Source organism: Spodoptera frugiperda, chromosome 22 (genome assembly GCF_023101765.2).
Source record: "Spodoptera frugiperda isolate SF20-4 chromosome 22, AGI-APGP_CSIRO_Sfru_2.0, whole genome shotgun sequence".
In the NCBI taxonomy this organism is placed as follows: domain Eukaryota; kingdom Metazoa; phylum Arthropoda; class Insecta; order Lepidoptera; family Noctuidae; genus Spodoptera; species Spodoptera frugiperda.
Window position 1 is genome coordinate 2,836,409 of NC_064233.1, and position 17,236 is coordinate 2,853,644.

The following is a 17,236-nucleotide window of genomic DNA, read 5'->3' on the forward strand; positions in this document are numbered from 1 at the left end:
ATAAATGAGTCCGGAAATTGTTTGACATTTTGTCCCATATTTTTTTTTCTTGGCACAACAAATTCTTCGAATTCCGATACGGTAGTTGGTTGTTGAATTGATGCGGTCATTAAACATTTGATTTTTTTATCCTTTTTTAAGAAAAATTCTATGTTCAAGGAGTCTGGAATTGTGGCCAATTTATGGCAATAGGCTCATCCTCTATTACATGGGACTTATAACACGAATGGTGAAAAGTAGATTTACTATTGTATAGCGGCATTACGTGATGTTATGCGCACCTCTGTCTACCCCTTCGGTGTTAAAAGGCGTGAGAGTGTAGATAGAATAAAAATTCTATTATCGCAAGCTGTATATAATTAATAATTATATAACTAATGCCGTGAGACTGATTTTGTTTATAGGTAATAAAATATTCACTTATCAGTTTACTATTTTTAGATATATTATAAACAGTTTTTTGTTATTAACTAAATATTCAATTGGTTTTTATCGTGTGTCTTCAAAAATGTAAAATCATATTTCTGTATTTGTACCAACCACCAATGTATGGGTGAATAAATATTTATTAGTGTTGAAGTTAGTGTGATTTTCTACCAGAGATGAGCCATGCGGCTTTGCTATGAAGATGTAATAGCTAAGCTGTAAAACTATGTGACTGTTTCCACCGATACTAAGCTATGTAGCTGTGCGAGGAAGATGTGCAGTACGAGTATGCGATGTAGCGAAGCCATCCATAGCACGCATCTTTCCATATAAAAAACAAAGCTTAACTGAGTCCGTTTCCACCAGTGCTAAGCCATGTGTACTGTGAATATGATTGGTGGAAGCCAAACGCATCCACAGCAACGTAACATAGCACATCTTTCGCGAAACAGCACCATGAATCTGTCACATATCCCTTAAAAAAAACTAATTCAAACAATTCAGGAAACAATTGCAAATGAAGAATTCTTCTTTAAGGTCAAATGACGAGCACCTAACAAAAATTATGTATGCTAATTGTTAGAACTTGTAGGTATGTAAAGTATATAAAAACTATTGATAACCTATAAAATCTATTTCTGTATCTGCGTATACAATAAGAATAAGAGTTTTCGTCATTAAACAAGCAAAAATTGTAAGCAGCTTGTCAGTCCAGTGGTATTTAATATTTTTTGTGCGTCCAATCTAATTTCTATATCTCATTCAAAGCGTTTGTTCAGGTCGAGTTTTGGTGACATTTTTCCGTTTTGAAAATCTCATTTAAATGCAATAAATGCATTTTTTTGCAATTTTTCTCAAAGTCGAAGTCATTTATTTCAAGTAGACCAGTCAGGCACTTTTGAACGTCAAAGCAAATATAATAATATTAAAAAAGTTTGTCTGTCGGTCAGTCCTCTAGTTGCTCTATTTGCTCGTCCCAAAGTGTAGATTCCTATGGAGAAGAACGAGCAAGAAACTCCATAGGTTACTCTTTTCCAATCAGATTCACAATTCAATTATTGGTTACATTGTTTCGATTGCTTCAACTATGTGAGAACAATGTAACACTACTGAATATTAGTGTCAAAAAGATAGAAAAAGAAAATAACCTAACACGAAGAAGATTTGAACATTAATCACCTCGCTTGCTCAATGCGGGTTGGCGATTTCAGACTTATAATAAAATTATAAATAATAAGCCCAGGTTTCCTCTCGATGTTTTCCTTTATCATTTATCAGGGGTGTCTAAATAATCTTAGAAAGTACATATAACTCGGAAAATGTCACATTGGTACTTACCGTTGGTAGGTTTCGAACTCGCATCCTCATGCATGAGAAACGGGCGTCTTAAATCATAATGAATACGCTTCTAATGAAACAAAATTAAACATAATTCAGTAGTGGAAAGTTCTAGACGCATTATATCAACGAAAAAATTATATAAAAATAAATAGAACAAATATATGTTCAAGATTTCGACGAAATATAAATTTTTACATATTATACATAGGTGTTATAATCTGGTTGGGGTACTTTCAAAGCTAGCTTGTTCTAATAATAATACATCGTATTCAATTCCGGTATCGGCACTAAAAACCTCAACCTGTATATATTATTAAATTTAAGTGTGGGAGAGCCATACTTCGGCACGAATGGGCCGGCTCGACCGGAGTGATACCACGGCCTCACAGAAAACCGACGTGAAACAACGCTTGCGTTGTGTTTCGTTATATAAATGCGTTTACCGGAGGTCCAATATTTCCAGTCCCCGATTACCCAACAACCCTTAAATTCCTTAAACCCCCAAAAGGCAACGCACTTGTAACGCTTCTGGTGTTTCAAGTGTCCATGGGCGGCGGCAATTGCTTACCATCAGGTGATACGTCTGTTCGTTTATGTATCGAAAGTTGGCAAGCCAGCCAGCACGCATCTTTCTTTATTAAAAAAACATATCTTAGCTGAATCCGTTTCCACCAGTGCTAGGCTATGTGTACAAATAATATATAGCAACGTAGCATAACACATCTCTGGTGGAAAAAAGTCTTATAGTAACTTTTCACTTATTTTTGCTACAAAACCTTTCATGATTGATTTCAACATATACTTAAGGAATTACGTAGCCAATTTTTAGAGGTATTCCACATTGGGCACCCGTTTAAATGGCACCCAAGCTAATGGCACCGATGATGTTCCACATTGGGCACCCATAGGTATTTTTCGTGGGTGCCATTTGTGGAATAATTTTATATTTTATTCCACATATGGCACCTGCGCATAAGTAGATACTAGTGTTGGGAAGTTTACGTTTCTCAGCACGTTAAATAATATCGAATATGATCCGTAGAGTTTTTAATATATCATTCATCAAGTGAAACCTATAGCATAGAGCAGTTGTGTGTTTTGAAGTACTAGGGTATCATAAGCAAGTTGGAGTTTGACATCATGTACACTGTACAGCATAGAGCAGCAGAATACCTCAATTTTTATGGCAGCAAAATATCAAATAGCTTATATTAAAATTAATTTTTTATTTCACGTAGAATTGATTTTTTTTTTCATCATAAAAAAAGTGGAAAAGAAGTTTTATACCTATCTCAACTGGTTTTATCTATGTCTCAAATTCGAGTCTGCCAAGTCTTACATACTAACCTATTTTTTTTTTATGAAAACATGTATAAAATACCGCAGATGTATAAAATGTGGTAAAGCTTTTTTGAGGGGGAAAATCATCCAATGACTTCTCCCGCCTTGGGTGAGGCGAGAGTGTCAAACTCTTACTGACTAAAACCACTCTGTTCCTACTCCTGCTTCGAGCCGGAGCCCTGATAGATAGTCGTCCACAACTCCTGGTATGGTGAACATTAAGAATCCAATGTAAAAAAAAAAGGTTAATGCATGTTTGTCGGTCTTATCACCCTTAAATTCCTAACTCTCAACGCAACGCAACGCACTTGTCCATGGGCGGCGGCGATTGCTTACCATCAGGTCTGTTTGTTTACTGGCGTGTTCCATAAAAAAAGGAAAAAATATCATGTTGAAACTACTGAATGGATTTTGATGAAATTTTGTATACAGACAGGGTATGAGCTGACTTGAGTGACAGGATACTTTTTATCCCACAGAAACGCAAACGTGTCTGCTGGCAGAAGCCAGTAACATATGAGTTTGAAATCGCCAATCTTTACAAGTGTGGTGATTAACCCGTCGTATGCTGGAGCGCAGATCTGTGCGAGACACAATGTGTATTCTATTGTTGTCTCATATACCCGCAGACGAAAGGTTAATCCTCGTTTCTTCTCCATTTCAGATGAGGTCCTTATCCCATAGAAGTACAGTTCCCACACACAATTATGTCATGTCGTTATAGCAAAGAGCACGTGTTTGCCCAATCGTACTAAAACCGGTCTATACACGTGCATATTGTAGCTATTTCTGTACCATTGTGTGCCATAATTATCATTATGTTGTCCAAATTACTTGTCACATATGCTATTTAAGTAAATTAATTACATTTATAGTAATAAAGACTAGATTCTGCCCGCCGTCGCAAGAGACTCTCCGGCCATCGCAAGTTCAAGGGGCCTACTCTAATTCAACGAACGAACGAAAAAACTTCGCAGATTGCATACTACAATTCTATTTATTGCGAACTTTTACGTTTAATTTTAATTTCATATCATCATCATCAGCCGAGAGACGTCCACTGCTGAACAAAGGCCTCCCCCTTAGTCCTCCACGTAGAACGACAAGCCGCCACCTGCATCCATATCAATTTCATATCAAAATCTGTTTATTTATCTTCATTTAATTCGTTCATTTCTGTTCACGGATGTTCGCAATTAATAGAATTGTAGTATGCAATCTGCAAAGTTTTTTCGTTCGTTCATTCGTTCGTTGAATTAGAGTAGGCCCCCAGGTCTGCGGATGGTAAGCGAGAGTAGCTCGTCGCCCGACCAGAACCAGACCCATGCCTGCAGTTCATCACGTTTTAAAGAGCCATCAGACCATCACAGATGGAGCCCAGTAGGGCTGATGCCGACCCGGAGCTGCGGACTACCTAACGGGTTACCGGGGCTCCGGCTCGAAAAGCAAATCAAATCAAATCACTTTAATGCATCCATAGTGTACAGTGTGGTCTACAATTTCAATACAGTAATATGTCCCAACTATAGGCCCTTTTGGGCACCGCAAAAGTACTTCATCTACTTACATAATATTGATAGCAGGAGTAGGAACGGGGTGGTTTCTCCCCTCGCCCAAGGCGGAAGAAGTCATTGAATAATTTTGTCCCCGCAAAAAAGAAGCTGCCCGAGTCTTAAAAACTAAACAAGTTATTTTAGTTCTGTGTACTTTGAAATCATGATTTTTCCATAAAATTGTAATTTGTCTATAAATAAACTATACAAGTTCTTAGTATTTTTATTAAATTCCTAACGAATTACAAAGCAAAGTCGCCGCCGTGTCTGTCTGTTTGCGATAAAGTTAAAAACTACTCTAAAGTGATTTTGATCAGGTTTCTACAGTTACATAGAGTGATTAAAGAATCTAACTCACTAGCGGCCATTTTCAATAACCTATCTTTCTGTAGATTTGCCTACTAGAGATAGTATTCTGACATAAGCTCCATACAAAATTTGACAAAATACTATCTCTAGTAGGCAAATCTACAAATAGATAGGTTATTGAAACTGGCCGTAAGTTTGGTGACTAAGCGACAGTGAATTGAACATAGTTATAACTACTGCTCCTAACAATCTGTATGATTATTGAAAAACTAAGTGCTTATTTACTTATATTTTAAGTGTCATAATAGTGGCTAAAATATGTATATGCTTCTGTCACCGGCTTCGCCCGCATTCCTGTAGCAAAAAAGTATCCAAAAGTATAACAAGGAAAAAAGGGGTGAGCACCACTTTTTAACCCTTTCGAGGATTTAACATGTTGTCGTTATAATAATTATGTAAGTTCATACAAATAAATATCACAAACATATCAACAGATTGTTTACACATCATGCTAATTCGTAGTTGGATAGGTAAGATTATGAAATCTGATAAGATCTTAACGAGTCCAAATATCAAGATTAAAAAGTGACCCAACCGATGTTATTTTGATATTGTAAAATAAACTAACCGAGTTCGAAGATGTTTTGCTAATATTATAGTTATAAGTTTTTAAACTGACATGGTCACTAACACTAAAATTGGAACTTAAAACGGGATATTTACCATGTTTTTCATTTTTAATGAGTTTCCGATAATTCGGCACTGTTGCAAGCGCCATGATTACGGATAAACTGGAGTAACACTGAGAGGAGGTAACACTCGAGGTAGCGGTGTCAGCAAAAAACGAATTAGAAAGGGGGTAGACCGATTTGTCTGCTTCAGCACTGCTGGGCCGGCTCAACCGGAGTAATACCTACCACGACCTCACAGAAAACTAACGTTAAACAACGCTTGTGTTGTGTGAGGGAGGTCCCCGGATTTCCAATTTTGGTCCAAGATAGAGATTTCCAGTCTTCTTCATCCTCGATTCCCCAACAACCCTTAAATTCCTAACCCCAAAAGGCCGGCAACGCACTTGTAACGCCTCTAAGAGTTTCAAGTGTCCATGGGCGATGGCGATAAAAAATAGGAACTCTTTTACCCAAGTAAGGTTGCTTTTCCACCAGATATGTACTATGTAGTTATGCTGCGAAGATGTAATGGTTAAGCTGTGAAACTATATGACCGTTTCCACTGATACTAAGCTATGTAGCTGTGCGAGGAAGATACACAGCTCGAGTATGCGAAGCCATCCATAGCACGCATCTTTCCATAAAAAACATAGCTTAGCTGAGTCCGTTTCTACCAGTGCTAAGCTATGTGTACCAATGAATATGATTGGTGGAACCCAAACGCATCCACAGCAACGTAGCATAGCACATCTCTAGTGGAAAAGAACTTAAATGTGCAAGTGTCAATGGCCGTGAGAATATTTAATAAAAAACTAATTAATAATAAATAATATCGTGGCTGTCAAATAGAAATTAGTCAGCGGTCGGTCGATAACGCGTGGAATGTCAATGTTTTTGCTTTTGCTAAATACATTACAATATATTAAAACTATATCATATTACTAGCTTTTTCCAGTGCCTTCGCTTGCATTCCCGTGAGATAAAAAGTAATCCCTGTTCCAAATTTCATTCCGAACTCTTAAGCCGTTTTGACGTGATTGAGTAACAAACATACATACAAACTCACAAACGCTTTCGCTTTTATAATATTAGTCAGATAGTCGGTCTAAGAAGGTGTAGGTCCTAGGATTTAGGGGTGCTTTTCCACAAGGGATGTAATATTTATGTTTATTTAAAAAGCAAAGAAGCTCATAATAGCTGAGCTATGAAACTATGTGACCGTTTCCACTGATACTAAGCTATTTAGATGTGCGAGAAGATGCGCAGATTGAGTATGCGATTTCTCGATAGTACCCTACTATCGATACTTCGCATCAAAGCCATAAGACGCATCTTTCCATATAAAAACATAGCTTAGCTGAATCCGTTTCCACCAGTACTAAGTATGTGTACCAATGAATATGATTGGTGGAAACCAAACGCATCCACAGCATCGTAGCATAGCACATCTCTGGTGGAAATGCATCCTAAGTATGGAGTTTCTGTCAATAAACGGAAATCTTTTTAAGGGTGGAAAATCATCCAATCTCTTCTCCCGCCTTGGGCTAGGCGAAAGGGAGTTTCAGACTCTTACTGACTAAAAACCATCCCGTTCCTAGTCCTGCTTTTCGAGCCGGAGCCCCGGTAAACCCGCTAGGTAGTCCGCAGCTCCGGATCAGGCATGAGCCCTACTGGCAAATACGGAGATTGGGTAATTAATTTCGATCACTAGTCAATAGTCATACATCACCTACGACATGCGGAAGAGAAGAGATTCATTATACAAAAATGTATTCTACTCTGCGGTCACTCGGCAACTTACACTTGGGAGCGAAAAAACGGAGCCATACTGGCGGTTATTTTTTGCTTTTAAAGAACCTTTTAAAAAAGAAAATTAGTTTTACAACAAAACACTCTCATTTTATTTGCGAGTGGTCTGTCTGCAGGGCAAGGGGTCTCCGGTTCGATTCCTGGGCCGGGCAAGGTATTATTGGGTTTTTTCGATATTTCGAAAATTTCTTAGTGGTAACATGGAGTCTGGAAAAGTGTATGGTACTATTGTAGCACGGGGTCTGGCTATTGCTATATGCTCACCCTTATTATTTGGCACTTTTAACACAAATGGCAAAAACTGGGTGTGCTTTTATACAGTAGCATTATGTACCGTAATGTGCTCCTCTCCTACCCCTTCGGGATAAAAGGCGTGTACGTATTGTAATACACTATACTCTCATTTTAAATGTAATTAAATTGTCTTACGGCTTAAACCTACATTACCAATTCATAAAATACGCGTATCAGAAAAATATTATGATACTTAAATATTTTGGTTCCGTTTCTTTGCACCCAAGTGTAATACATAGATTGTGTAGAAACTAGTGGTATATGTGTACAAGGTTTTTTTTTATATTAAATGCAAGTATGGCTTACACGTGCCACTAAAGTTTCGCACTGACCTGAATATAGTCACACACTGTTTACGATTAGTCCAAATGTCTACGCTGTACGACCTTCGAATCGGAATTTTGATTGTGAAGCGGATCAATTGTGTTCTAACGGTGCCTTGTGGGACTTTTTTTGGCTTTCGGAGATGTGTTTTGCAAGTATGGACCCTTTTTTTTCGGAGATAGTTGGTTTTGGGAGATATGGGGTTTTTTTTTGGGAGGTGGGAAAATGTTCCAATGAGTTCTCACGTCTTGGGTGAAGGGAGAGGGAGTGTCAGACTCTTACTAACTAAAAACCACTCTGTTCCTAATGCTTTTTAAGCTGGTAACCCGCTAGGTAGTCCGCATCTCCGAGTCGCCATCAGCTCTATTGGTATCTGTCTGTGGTCTGATGGCTCTTTGAGACGCACGCGGAACGCGACGCGCCATACGCACGGTTGCGAAATAGTATCTTGAAAGCAACTTATGACATATTCATTTTTGAATCGGCTATTTTCTGTTTGGAACAACTTTGGCTGTCTTAACCAACCACCCACTAAAACGTCACACACACACTAACCCACTAACAATCTCTTAACTAAAAAATACTTAGCCTGACGTAGCACCTAAACTTGTACTGATAGGTGTCACTTATAGGTTCTCACCGAACCAAAATGTCATTAAATGACACCTACCTTTTTATGTTATAAGCCGGTAAACGAGCAGATGGATCACCTGATGGTAAACAATCACCGCCGCGCATGGACACCCGAAACACCAGAGGCGTTTCAAGTGCGTTGCCGACCTTTTGGGGGCTAGGAATTTAAGGGTTATTAGGAAATCACAACGTGGAAAATAGAGGCTTCGTAATGTAACGCGCTCCTTGTTAAGTGTCATGCGTTACGAGTATGATAAAGGGAAATCCAGTCATGACATCTCTTCCTTGCACTTACTTCATAGTATCTGTTAAAATATAAAATAGACCAACTAAAATAAAGGTATATGCAACCAAATGACATTTTGGCTGGTCACAAAATTTTCCAAATACTCGACCATAAACCGTTCGTTGATTTGCAATATTAAATTCTTTTGTTAATTAATAATAGAGTTGATTATTAATCGCAGTGATTCATCGAGCTACGACCTTGAAGGATTTTATTTAACGGATCTATTTAAACATTAAATATAATAATGATAAGTTATCGATTTTTTAATCCTATTACGTTCACTAATTGGGGTGAACCTATTAACTTAAATCGGACACAACTCTAGACAGACCTCTTGAATTTTTGTAGACTTCATTTAGCCTTTCGATGATTTTTTATAGTATAAGCCGGTAAACGAGCATACAGATCACCTGATGATAAGCAATCGCCGCCGCCCATGGTCACCCGAAACATCAGAGGCGTAACAAGTGCGTTGCCGGCCTTTTGGGGGTTTGGAATTTAAGGGTTGTTTGGGAATCGGGGATTGGGAAGATTGGGAAGGGAGGTAATTGGGCCTCCGGTAACCTCACTCACATAACGAAACACAACGCAAGCGTTGATTCGATTAGTAAATAATCGAAAAGAGAATATATCCTTATGAGGATCTCTGTCTACTCCTTTGACTAACTAAAAGGGCCAATTTTAGTTAGTAACACTGAACTATAGGCTTCATTATCCCTTATCACTTACTAGATAGTAGCCATTGGCCAAAGCCAAAAGTCGCGTGCACCGGCTCATTGCTAATTACACCCAAAAAATACGAACATACATAAAAAGCTTTCATTCAAGAAAAGAGAGATACTCCTTTTTAAAATGCTGGCAACACACCTGTAACTCCTCTAGTGTTGCGGGTATCCATGGCAGGTGCTGATGGCTTACCATCAGGTGACAGGTCTGCTCGTTTGCCCCGTAGTGTCTCTGCCCACCCCAAAAGGAGGCAGGCGTGACTATGTTTGTGTATGTATGTATGTTAGGTTATGTAAATGATCCATAATCACATTACAATCATAATGAGAAACTACTAACCTTTATAAGTTGAAGCATCTTATGTACAAAGTTATCGTTTATTTATTTTAATTTTAATACATAAGACGGCATTCCTATTAATCCTTAACTCCCCCTGCCTCAGTAGGCACAGGTATAGTAAAAATGTTAAGTGGTACAATTTTTTTTCCACCCGTTTTCCCAATGCGGCCTTAGCCCGCGTTTTGCAATCATTCAGATCAAACTCAAAATCTTTATTTGCATGTTAAGGTTATTGCTTTATTACATAGGTTATAATTTAAATATTTTTAACAACTTAACGACTTTTTTAAGGCGTCGAAAATTTGAGTACTATCTCTAACTTAAACCGTAACCGTAAACTACATGTACTTAACCTAGGACTTAGTATAAACTTTTAGTAGTATGTATTTCTTATATGTATATCTATGTATTATATGTATTCTTATATATAGATCTTAATATTCCACTGCTACGAACGACCTTACGGGTTACCGGGGCTCCCGCTCGAAGCAAGTGTAGGAACGGGGTGGTTTTTAGTCAGTAAGCGAGTGAGATATCGGATGATTTGCCCCCTCAAAAAATAAGAGTATCTATCTCTCTTCCTCCGTCAAAACTGTCAACTTGTAACTCTACGAGTATCCATAACTGGCGCTGATCGCTTACCATCACGTGATCCGTGTGCTCGTTTGCATACCAAAAAAATATAATGTAATCCTCGTATTTCTACGTATAAATATTTAAACACAACAAGTTACAAGTTGAAGATATAAAACTATTAGAAATCACAAAAACTGGTTGAACGAGGCCCAATTTCTAGCTGATCCATTAAAATACGACCAGCCTACGGCAGGGCTGTCTCGAATCAATGTTTAATAGTAAAAAAAATGTTCTATGTACTAAACGCTTTATACCTAACTTTAACTTATATACACGTAACCAGGAGTGGTAAGGGCTAATGCCCGATCCGGAGCTGCGGACTACTTTATTTTTAAGGGAAGGAATTCCTCCAATGACTTGCGGCTTACCGGGACTCCGGCTTCAAAAGCAGGAATAGGAGCGGGGTGGTTTTTAGTCAGTAAGAGTCTGACACTCCCTCACTCAAAGCGAGAGAGAAGTTATTGGATGATTACCCCCCCCCCCCACCCCACCCCGTCAAAAAAGGCCCACTCTCACAAAATAATGTTATTTATCAACAGTCAGAAGTCGTCCACTGCAGAACAAACCTTAATGTCCCTTTAGTCTTTGTGGAACAACAGCTAGCCACCTGCATCCACTGGCTTCCCTCGTCTCTGGCTATGTCGTCTGTCCACCTTACATTCATCCAACCGCATGGGTTGGACGAATGTAAGCCGGAGCATGGCCGGCACTCGAGTATTTTGTACCAAAAAATAAAATTAATAACCGAATATCCTTTTGTAACTGTCAACCCTAACACAAAAGTTAAGTAGATTCCTAAACATCGATCGTGTTTATCTTATTTGTTAAGTATTTGAAATATTTGCAGAAGTACAGTTAGCGTGATAAATAATTATAATATTAATATTAAATTACATTTTTGTCATTCCAAGTTATTTTTTTTTTTTTTTTTGAAAAATCGTGTATAAAATCAAAGTCAAATCTTTTATTCCAATTAAACCATAAATACTTAGGCACTTAACGTCAAATCAGAAAGAAAACAATAGTCTGTCAGTCGGTCTGTGAAGTTAGGTGCTATTTAAAACAAACTATTCGTGTCGAGTTTGGTACCGTGATGTTTTTATATCTTCTGATTTATTTCGTTGCGGGATCCAAGACAGTCATTCATGTCCCTGGGACGCGCCGGACTTCAGTGTTCCGGTGTTTGCATGGTTGTATCTACTGTAGATCCTGGTGCACAGGAGTTGCAAATTAATAGTCTTCTTTGATGAATGAATTATTCAACTATATTTTAATAAATATATTTTTTATATTTCATACAGTAGCAAGCAACGTCACGCCTTTTATCCCCGAAGGGGTAGGTAGAGATGCACATTACGGCACGTAATACCGCTATACAATGTACACCCGCTTTTCACCATTTGTGTTATAAGTCCCAAGTAGGAGGTGATACAGCAGTTACGGAGATAAGCGAATTCCAAACATATAAACAAACTCTTCAGCTTTTATATTATTCTTTTATTTTAATCATATTATTATTCTTGTTAAATGAACATGTCCTGGTGTTATAGGCGGCTAGTCACGCGAGTAACTGGTCATTTTAATGGGTGTCAAACACAAATTTATTGTTATTTATTCATACTGGTTTATGTAGATATTTGGAAAAATATAACTGGATATGTTTAGTTTTTGTTATGCTTTCAATCTTTGTAAGTATGTTAATAACTATATGTTTTATAATAAACTATCGTGAGATATACTAAAATAACTAAATATCACGGTTTACTCACGTAGGCTGCGCGACGTCGCCGCGTCTACGCACGCTGCTCATGATGAAGAGTCCCTCTGCGACTCGAAACTAGTAGAGCTTTTCTCCATATATTTATTGCTTTTGTGTTGTGTGAGTGAGTTTACCGGAGACCCGATTACCCCTCCCAATCTTTCCAATCCCCGATTCCCCAACAACCCTTAAATTCCTAACCCCCAAAAAGCAACGCACTTGTAACGCCTCTGGTGTCATTGAAGCAGTCGGGACCCACTATAGAAAGCATCCCGACTGCTTAAATTTTACGATGACTTTCTTGTTTTAGGATTTTTTCATTTTCATGTTATAAAGAAACGCAGTCGGGTTTTTTAGTTTTTTAAATTACCTTTTTTTTATTTTATAATCATATCAACTATTCCACTCTTCGACCATAATTTTATCAATAGGTATCTATATCAATGGCTATACTATAAATTTTGCAGTTAACTGTACCTACTTAACCGGCCATTAAAGGTAACTGTATCAGATAAAGTATAATTTATATTTATTTACTTTCTTAATGGAAACTGTTTTAACTTAATGGTGTAGGTATTTACATGTGAATTTTTAATAACCGTTCCGATTCACATGCGGTAAGGAGATCAGATCACGAATTGGCAATATTTAGTTAAAACTTTCCTCTGTGTAATGCTTGATCAGGTAAAAAGTAACTATTTTCGGGACTGTTGAGTGTTGTTGACTACCTTAGACAATAATTTTAAATGTCGGAGAGTCATGCTTCGTCACGAATAGGCCGGCTTTTAGTGATACTACGGCCTCACAGAAAACGGACGTGAAACAACTCTTGCGTTGTGTTTCGTTACTGGCTGGTTTATTAGTAATTAACCCCCTTCCCAATCCCTGATTCCCCAACAACAATAAAAATCCTAACCCCCAAAAGTCGAGCAACACACTTGTAACACCTCTGGTGTTTTGAGTGTCCGTGATATTACTTTGAAAAACGTATGAAAAAATGTAAACAAACCTTACGGTTTTTAACACTTTAAGCGCCCCGGGAGTCACCAGTGACCGACGTTAGCGGAGGATTTGCCTTCAACAGTTTTCTATTGGCAGCCAAACACTTAACTAAGTCATTATCTCATGTATAAAACAACTTTATCCAACACCAATTCAAAGTCTAATTCTCATTGTTCACAGAGTGATATGTCAACACGTAACACGGCCACATCGTTCCGCGCTCGCCGCGGCCACAAGGAGCGGTCCAAGAACTTCACGGAGCTGGAGAAGCGGACAGTCCTCGAGCTGATCGCCCACCACAGGGACGTGCTGCGACAGGGCCGCTCCAACAACGCTACTAACAGGAGCAAACAGGTACACATTATTCACCCAAACAACGCTACTAACAGGAGCAAACAGGTACACATTATTCACCCAAACAACGCTACTAACAGGAGCAAACAGGTACACATTATTCACCCAAACAACGCTACCAACAGGAGCAAACAGGTACACATTATTCACCCAACCTGGGTCCATAATTCGCCCACCACAGGGACGTGCTGCGACAGGGCCGCTCCAACAACGCTACTAACAGGAGCAAACAGGTACACATTATTCACCCAAACAACGCTACTAACAGGAGCAAACAGGTACACATTATTCACCCAAACAACGCTACTAACAGGAGCAAACAGGTACACATTATTCACCCAACCTGGGTCCATAATTCGCCCACCACAGGGACGTGCTGCGACAGGGCCGCTCCAACAACGCTACTAACAGGAGCAAACAGGTACACATTATTCACCCAAACAACGCTACTAACAGGAGCAAACAGGTACACATTATTCACCCAAACAACGCTACTAACAGGAGCAAACAGGTACACATTATTCACCCAACCTGGGTCCATAATTCGCCCACCACAGGGACGTGCTGCGACAGGGCCGCTCCAACAACGCTACTAACAGGAGCAAACAGGTACACATTATTCACCCAAACAACGCTACTAACAGGAGCAAACAGGTACACATTATTCACCCAACCTGGGTCCATAATTCGCCCACCACAGGGACGTGCTGCGACAGGGCCGCTCCAACAACGCTACTAACAGGAGCAAACAGGTACACATTATTCACCCAACCAACGCTACTAACAGGAGCAAACAGGTACACATTATTCACCCAACCTGGGTCCATAATTCGCCCACCACAGGGACGTGCTGCGACAGGGCCGCTCCAACAACGCTACTAACAGGAGCAAACAGGTACACATTATTCACCCCAACAACGCTACTAACAGGAGCAAACAGGTACACATTATTCACCCAACCTGGGTCCATAATTCGCCCACCACAGGGACGTGCTGCGACAGGGCCGCTCCAACAACGCTACTAACAGGAGCAAACAGGTACACATTATTCACCCAAACAACGCTACTAACAGGAGCAAACAGGTACACATTATTCACCCAACCTGGGTCCATAATTCGCCCACCACAGGGACGTGCTGCGACAGGGCCGCTCCAACAACGCTACTAACAGGAGCAAACAGGTACACATTATTCACCCAAACAACGCTACTAACAGGAGCAAACAGGTACACATTATTCACCCAAACAACGCTACTAACAGGAGCAAACAGGTACACATTATTCACTCCAACAACGCTACTAACAGGAGCAAACAGGTACACATTATTCACCCAACCTGGGTCCATAATTCGCCCACCACAGGGCCGCTCCAACAACGCTACTAACAGGAGCAAACAGGTACACATTATTCACCCAACCTGGGTCCATAATTCGCCCACCACAGGGCCGCTCCAACAACGCTACTAACAGGAGCAAACAGGTACACATTATCAACCCAAACTGGGTCCATAATTCGCCCACCACAGGGACGTGCTGCGACAGGGCCGCTCCAACAACGCTACTAACAGGAGCAAACAGGTACACATTATCAACCCAACCTGGGTCCATAATTCGCCCACCACAGGGCCGCTCCAACAACGCTACTAACAGGAGCAAACAGGTACACATTATCAACCCAACCTGGGTCCATAATTCGCCCACCACAGGGACGTGCTGCGACAGGGCCGCTCCAACAACGCTACTAACAGGAGCAAACAGGTACACATTATCAACCCAACCTGGGTCCATAATTCGCCCACCACAGGGCCGCTCCAACAACGCTACTAACAGGAGCAAACAGGTACACATTATTCACCCAACCTGGGTCCATAATTCGCCCACCACAGGGCCGCTCCAACAACGCTACTAACAGGAGCAAACAGGTACATATTATTCACCCAACCTGGGTCCATAATTGTTACTTTTACCTGTAAGACTAGAACATCTACATATTTTATATACATACATTGTGGAAAGCAAATAAATGAATATAAATATGTGTGCATATGCATGTGCAATTGTATGTTTGTAAACGCACCCACGACACAGGAGAAAATCCTAATGTGGGGCAACGTTTTAAAAAAAATGTATGAACCTTTTAAGCCGCCTTTTACCGCGACAAATCGAAAAAGTTATATCTTAACTAAATAAGGAGGAGCAATCGTGTGAATAGAACGAAAAAATATATATAAGTATATTAAAAGTGTGGGAGAGCCATGAATGGGCCGGCTCAACAGAATAACTCGCTTTTACAGAAAACCAGCGATTTACCGTGTCAATGATACCTGACGCTGAATTCCCCCTCCCCAACCTCTCAAATTCCTAACTCCCAAATGGTCGGCTACCATGGGCCAATGCCCATACTGATTCTGATCATGTGATACAAAGCTATAGTGCTGCCAACGGATATGAAACATAAGGCAGCTTTTTTAATGGGACAAACCCGCCACAACCTCCCATACCGCTGCAACTTCTGTAAGCCAGGATTTACAGTAAATACAACCATGAAAACACCGGAACACTGAAGTCCGGCGCGTCTCAGGGACATGAATGACTATATTAAATCCCGCAACCAAATAAATCGGAAGACATTATTAGAAAAAAGCTATCGTCACTACGATAGCTTACCATTAGGCCCGTCTGGTCACTAGCCTATCCTAAAAATATCTCCAATTTTAAACTAGACTCTTCTGTAGCAAAGTTTTCAAAACCCCTCCCGTTTTCATCTACAATTACATCCACACCTTTCCGGTAAAACAAATAAAAATTCCAAGTTAACTGCCTACACTTTCTGACCTTAAAAACCGATATCGCAGTAATATCTTAACTACTGTCCGAACTAATTAAATTCCACACAAACTTATCAATCTTGTTATAGATACGATAATATGATAACACAATCATATCACACACGTTACGTAACGTAATCGTTATCACAAAGTTACTGGTTAACAAAATATCAAAGTATTATCTCTGTGTTTTGCTTCCGTAGTGGTTCAACTGTTAATCGACATATTATAAAATTCTAAATATATAGCAACTCATGTAGATTATTGTCCAGTCAACAAGGGTTATTTTTTATGGAATAAGCCGGTAAACGAGCAGACGGATCACCTGATTGTAAGCAATCGCCGCCACCCATGGACACTTGAAACACCAGAGGCGTTACAAGTGCGTTGCTGGCCTTTTGGGGGTTAGTAATTTAAAGAAAGAAAGAAAGGAAGCCAGTTTATTTGCAAAGGTAAAGGTTATTGGAAAATCGGGGATTGGGAAGATTGGGAAGGGGGGTAATTGGGCCACTGGTAACCTCACCCACGCACTATGGAAAATATAGGTCGGTATCGGATCAAAAATCTGTAACTTCATGAATTTTTGTCGTATCGTGATGAAA

General features: G+C 39.6%; 1 protein-coding gene across 4 annotated transcripts in view; it reads left to right on the plus strand.

Moving 5' to 3' along the window:
* The window catches only part of LOC118279757 (uncharacterized), a 52,371-nt gene that overhangs the window by 19,788 nt on the left and 15,347 nt on the right, over positions 1-17,236 (plus strand). For all 4 annotated transcript variants that reach the window (XM_050702536.1, XM_050702537.1, XM_050702535.1 and 1 more), the window contains exon 2: positions 13,633-13,806. In XM_050702536.1, the coding sequence (XP_050558493.1) occupies positions 13,639-13,806 (168 nt within the window). In that variant the 5' untranslated portion in view covers positions 13,633-13,638. The remainder of the gene's footprint in view (positions 1-13,632; positions 13,807-17,236) is intronic.